The sequence below is a fragment of the Mastomys coucha genome, unplaced genomic scaffold (genome assembly GCF_008632895.1).
Source record: "Mastomys coucha isolate ucsf_1 unplaced genomic scaffold, UCSF_Mcou_1 pScaffold21, whole genome shotgun sequence".
Classification (NCBI taxonomy): Eukaryota; Metazoa; Chordata; class Mammalia; order Rodentia; family Muridae; genus Mastomys; species Mastomys coucha.
The window spans coordinates 148484852-148491265 of NW_022196904.1; the positions used below are offsets into that span (position 1 = coordinate 148484852).

Consider the following 6414-nt stretch of genomic DNA (forward strand, 5'->3'; position numbering starts at 1 on the left):
CAGAGCCAATATTTTTATTTTTAAAATATTTATTTATTTACCTATTTATTTATATGTGTATGGGTATTTTGCTTGCATGTATGTCTGTACACTGTGTGCATGCCCGATGCCCACAGAGACTAGCAGAGGGTGTCAAATTTCCCGAGTTATAAACAGTTGTAAATTTCCATGTGAGTTCTAGGAATCGAACCCAGGTCCTCTGGAAGAGCAGCCATCCCTTCAGCCTCCAGACTCAATACTTTCTAGAAAAATTTAGCAACTGGCAGATTATTTTATAGCTTAAAAACTTAGGCAATTTCTTCAAATTATTTGAAGAAAGATACAAACAAGTAACACCTGAATTGATTGTTCCTCATTGGTGTGTTTTCTGTCCCCCCCACCCGACCCCCCTCGCTTCAACCCAGCATTGACATGAAGCTGAAAGAAAAGCCGTAGCTGGCCTGCTGGAGGAGGACTCGCTTTCTGCTTCGTGATTTTGCTGGGACGTGCCTACCTGGAAGCCACAGGGATGGTGACATCTCCACTTTGCACCACCTGGTGCCATTGGAAATTTACAAGGAAGGGAAAATGGGAAGAGAATTTGTTTACTGTTAACATATCTTATGAAATGTTGTGTATTTTCCTATTTTGCCAATTATGTGCCTCAATGATTTTAGTTGAACCTTAGCAAGAAAATAGGACCTTCCGCTTTACTATTATGCTGATCCTTGGTCCAGTAGAACTTGATTCCTTAGACTGGTGTTTACTAAAAGTGTAGCCTAATTCTGCTGTTAGATGGACATGGATATATTTCTGTAGACTGACTGAATTTCCCCATAGAGCTTCCTCTAGATTCAAGATGCACAGAGATTGTCTTGTCCCAGAAACATGGCTCTCTGGAACTCTGTCGATGAAGTGCTGACCCTGAATAGGACAGACAGACAGATATAAAATCCTCATTAGCTAAGGCATCTGTCCACATTCATCATCTTTCCATTTTTCAAAAGGAACCAGGACTTTCTAACCCACATAAGCTTTACTTGATATTTCTGCATGTAAATTGCTCTTTTACACTATCATTCCCTAATGATCTTTGAAGAACTGCGTATTTCGAAACTTAAAGATGAATTATGCTTCAGACCACAGAACAGGCTCCAACCTTTACACTTTGTGTGCCAACTCCGAGGTGGCCCACTCAGAAATTATTGGGTAACATCACATCATCCAAAATTAACACTCGGATGCATTGCAAAAGCAATCTGCTTTAAGAAGTTTAAAATTAAATGCAAGTATATACTAGCCTTTACAAAATAGCTCGTTTCTTGTCTTTATGAACCCCTTTTATTGTCATGGCAATTTCCAATCTGTGGCTCTCTAGCAGAGGTTGGCAAGCTGTACCAAGGCTAGGGCTGCAGGACAAGAAAAGCTAGTTTCCACACTTACAGCTGAAAACAAAAATTATTACTTAAGTGTCTGAAGCTTTTGTTACACCTTCTTCTCCAGAACTCAATGGTGACAACAGACAGTTCTCCACAAAGCCAAAACACTGTCTTTATAAGGAGAAAAACAAAGTGTGCTGACCCCTACGATACCAAATATCCATTCCCACCCTGGCCTCTGTGCTTTTTGTATTTATTTAAATACTTCCTCCAACTCAGTGCACAGAGGTGGCTGTAATCTCATTTGGTTTTGTCAAAAACTTTTTTTTTCTTTCAAGACAGAATCTCACCTTGTAGCCCTAATTGGCCTGGAACTCACTATGTAGACCGGCCTCAAACTTGTGGCGATCCTCCTGCCTCAGCCTCCCAAGTGCCGGTATTATAGGCTCGCACCACCGTGTCTGAACTTGTAAAGATGATTTCGGCATTTACAGACCGTGAAACATCACTCGTGGCCTACTGAGAAAAGCAACGGGTCCTTCTCGCAAAAGTGCGGTTCTCTTAAAGCATGGAATCACCAGACTCAAATTGAAAATGTCCGAAAACTTTCTAGAACCGTTCTTCAAAGTCATCTGTTACCGAGCAGCTGGCAGGCACAGAGTTAAGACAGCCAACGCCTAGTGGCTTTGTTGAGGAGAACCTTAGACACTCTGGGCCCTGAAGAAGTCTCCTCAACAGGAAGGCCTCTTAGCCCAGGTGCCAGAGTTCCTCTAGCTTTATCTGCTTCATCTCCATTTCCAGCCTGTCTTGCATACAAGCTCACCCAACATACACGTGCTGGTTCCCTTTCCTTCATAAGGCTCCACTGTTTACTTTCACCCGTTGATCCCTTTCAACCTACTATCATTTTTGACCTTTGTCTTTTTTTTCAATCTCCCTTCACATTTTTTTTTTTTTTAATTTGATAGAAAAAGCCCAGAGTCGTCTAGGCTCCCACAGCCTGCCCTGAGCTTTGGAAGCCCATCACAAACATCATGGTGATATGAGTATAGTTACCCAATATCCTGATTTGCTCACCTGCTTAGCATATTAACTCCCTCATATTCCATTTTGGAAGATGAATTACGTGGTTGCCCTAGCCATGTTAAACCTATGACATTGTGAGAACTGCAGAGTTCAGCTCAGCAAATCTGTAGACATGGGACTATAAAGAAAGTGTGTTTTTCACAGCCAACCAGATATGGCAACAGGCAAACAGGCACGCCATTCACATTTTCTTTGAGTCTGTGTATGGAAAATGACTCACTCATGTGGCGTGACATAGTAAATTTAGTGTGAGTGGTTTCACATCAGTGATGTTTGGAATATCGTATGGGCTGTAATACCATTACAATACTTAAGAACATGTTATCTTGCTATCTTCAAAAAGCAAGTTACTTTAATTGCACGTGTTAGAGAAAAGCTATCATGTTCATCCAATGAGTAGGCTTCTATCGAATCCTGGGAAAATAGCACATAAACAGGTAGATGTAACTCTCACGTCGCTCAGCTCTAGCGCCTACACCCTGGCCATTCTTGCTTTGGTCTGGACTGCCAGGTCCTGCTTTGCACTTTTTCCTGTAGATTTGTAGTTAAAGGAACACCAAGGGGTCATTGGAGCCGGAGTGGTTTTCGCTCTGAGTTCCAGCCTGTACTTAGCTGGGTTTTGACTAAGGGTGGAACCAAATCCTTCACAGAAGGTAGTTGTTGAAGAGTGAGAACAACTGAGGGTGGAGGAAGACCCCAAAGTTCCTATTGAAGCCATACAGTGTTATATAAGGTTCCTCCCTAGGGCATACAGATAAGCAAGGAGGCCACCCTCCCTAGCGTACATTCTTAGGATGTAATTTTGAAAGTTCTTTTGAGGTCCTGCACAACTCTTGTCTAATCAATATGCCCCAGTGGTCTGCTACTTTAGGAATATGTAGGTGTGCACAAACTAACCTTTTCTATATCTAAAGAGTTTTCTACATGTATTGGATTGCTCAGAATAAAGTATATATTAGACTTGTTTTGGTAAAGAAATAAATTCTACCGGGATAGTATGATTAAAAATATGAAAATATGTAAGAACACAATGTATCTCTATACCCTTACTGTGTAACTCAGAAATAAAAATAGATTCCACACATTGTGGTTTCCTTTTTCAACTCAGTGAAACTCTCTGTGGCTTCCCTTAGCAGGAACATGATATGCTGGGCACTTGCCATAGGCTAAAAGCAGTATGCATTTAACTTTCCCGGCCATCTAAACCTTATTGTTTTCTGTCTAGTTGTACCTTTCATGTCTTGGAGGCTTTTGCACTGTACTTTTAAAATGGACCATTTACTCTTTGGAGGTATCCCTTCATTTCATGGTTACTTTGTGACTTTTTCTGTCACTTGCCTTTTTGTGACATATTTACTTTTAAAGTAAAGCATTCTAAGGGCTGGGGATAGAATTCAGTGGTGAAACATACACTTGGAATGAGCAAGGTTCCCAGCAAAACACACGTGTGCACACACACACATACACACACACATGCACATATACACAGACACATGCATATACATATGCATACATGCACACACACATGAACATGTACCCATATGCACATGAACACATGCACATACACACAGGAGGGTGTCATTTCAACCTCAATTGTCTTTGTTTCCCTTTTTGTTTTTTGGAGTCTTTGTTGAACTTTCATAGTCTTTAGGCAAAAACAGAGTTGGAAACCATCACTGTATTTCTTTTTAACTAAATAAATAGCTGTGGGAAGCTCAGAGTATAGTAGCTCAGCTGGTAGCGTGCTTACCTACCATGCACAAAGCTCTAGGTTCTATTCCCCAGCATTATCTAGCATAGAGTCGCACACTGAATAAACAAATACACTAACAAAAAGTGAGCATTTATTTCTACCAAAACAGTTATATACTTTAAAAATTATGGTTAAAAATATTTTAAGGGCTGGAAGAATGGCTCAGCCCTAAGAGCTCTTACGGCTCTTGCAAAGATCCTGAGTTTGATTTCCAGCACCCATGCAAGTTGGCTCACAGCTGCCGGTAACTCAGAAATAACTCAGGACCTAAGGATGAGTTCTGGTGGCTATAAGGATCGAGGAATGAAAAAAGTAAAGACAAGGCTGAGATCATCACAGACTGTGACAGCATGGACAATTAGAGTCATTTTGCTGCTATAGCCTAAGGTGGTGGGGATGGAGGGGTGGGGTGAACTGGGTAGAATGAGGCGGGTGCACAGTGTCCAGCATGGCCCAGCTGTGAGGGACAAGAAGCTACACATTCAGAGGCACACTTAAGTCACAGGGCAGAGGTGGGAAAGGAAAAAAAAAAGTTCCCCAAACACACATGCTAAACAAAGACAGGCATTATGCAAAGCCATGTGTTTTCAAGCACACTCTTAGAAGTGATGAGGGGCAAGATGGCGAGCCTAATTAATAATTCAAATAAAAAGGAGTCGTATGGAATTAAGTCTAAAATGTATAAGTAAGGACAACTTAGACTTTCAGCCATCAACGCCAGGCCTTTCAGGGGAGGTCATGGAAAAGCTGTGCCCGTGCAGACTATGTCTCCAAAGGACTGTTTGGCTTTGTGTCATCTCCTGTGCCATTTCCCTGTGTTGGCTGAGTCAGTGTGCAGAAGCCTTGCCAGGAGCCGCCCCATGTCATCATTCTAGACAGGCAAGAAGTCTTTAGTTCAGCTGATGACCTTCAAAGCATTGAACCTCGCACAGCACAGCTCTGGGCATTCCAGACTGGGAGTTGCTTCACGGAGCTGATTCACCAACATCATTTCATTCACATTTACTCCAAAATAACTTTCTTTAAAGATCTTTTCTCATTTGCATGCATTTGTCCCCCTATGTGTCTGTCTGTCTGCCTGTCTGCCTCCCTCTGTGTGCACCCACAGGTAGGTATTGGACTCCCTGGAATTGGAGTTACAAGACAACTTGCATGGGTGCTGGAAATCAAACTTAGGATCTTTGCAAGAGCAGTAAGAGCTCTTAGGGCTGAGCCATCCTTCCAGCCCCTAAAATAATTTCTTTAACCATAAATTATTTTAAGTATATAACTGTTTTGACAGAAATAACTGTTTTCCTCTGTTTCTGCAGTCTTTTCCCTAGAGAGGAACATACAGCCCTAGACACTTGGCCTTGATTTCCTTTTGAAATTCTTCCCTCTTAAGTTGATGAAATGAATTTTCCAGTTGTCTGTCATGTTCAATGATTGCCTTTACCAAGTTGTTGTTGGCTCTCTGAAGAGGCACAGGGATGAGTCGATAGAAGCCTCTGATTGTTTCATTTTCATCAACTGACCAACACACAAATGTGTGTGTGTGTGTGTGTGTGTGTGTGTGTGTGTTAAAAAGCACCTATTTAATATGTTTTTGCTGAGTTTGTAGCCAACAGCTTGAATAGTACCCATGCTGGAGCAAAGCTCCTCTGGACATGTAATCTCTCCACAACACAAGTCACAGGGCTGGGAACCTGAGGTATGATTCCTAACATCCCAACAACGTAATAGCAAAAGACAACACATTATAGCCCTCGCGCATTTAAAAGTATTAAGGTAGTACTTTATCACTACACTTGGTAGTCATCCCAAACAGTGAAATCAACAAAAAGGACAGAAGGAAAAACATAGGAGAGGACACTTTTATAGTATGCAAGCTGAAGCAAAGGCATAACCACCTGTTCCACCACAGCTGGAGTTCCTATCTTAGGAATGCGAATTTGTCGCTACTCTGTACACATCATCACCGTACTGTGGAAGTACGTAAGGACTGATTTGAGAGGTATAAGTAAATACTAACAAATGAATGTGCAACAATGGAGTCCTTAAAGACTGAAAATAGAGTCTATCCCATGACTTGGCTCCCTGAAGCAACACATACTTTTTTCAGCTTCTGAGGGTTAGAAAGCTAAGCACAGTTTGGCTGGGTTCTCTCGTAGGTACTATCCAAGTGTTGTCCTAGGGTGTCTAACAAGTCTTTGTCAACATTTCACTGGGGCAGAATTC

General features: G+C 41.7%; 1 protein-coding gene across 13 annotated transcripts in view; it reads left to right on the forward strand.

Annotated features, from left to right (window-relative positions):
• Window positions 1-3551, forward strand: part of Prune2 (prune homolog 2 with BCH domain) — a 254707-nt gene extending 251156 nt beyond the window's left edge. For 12 of the 13 annotated variants that reach the window (XM_031389852.1, XM_031389858.1, XM_031389856.1 and 9 more), the window contains one exon: window positions 405-3551. In XM_031389852.1, the coding sequence (XP_031245712.1) occupies window positions 405-435 (31 nt within the window). In that variant the 3' untranslated portion in view covers window positions 436-3551. The remainder of the gene's footprint in view (window positions 1-404) is intronic. The other variant, XM_031389854.1, reaches the window with a different exon arrangement.
• The last annotated feature ends 2863 nt before the right edge of the window (window positions 3552-6414 follow it).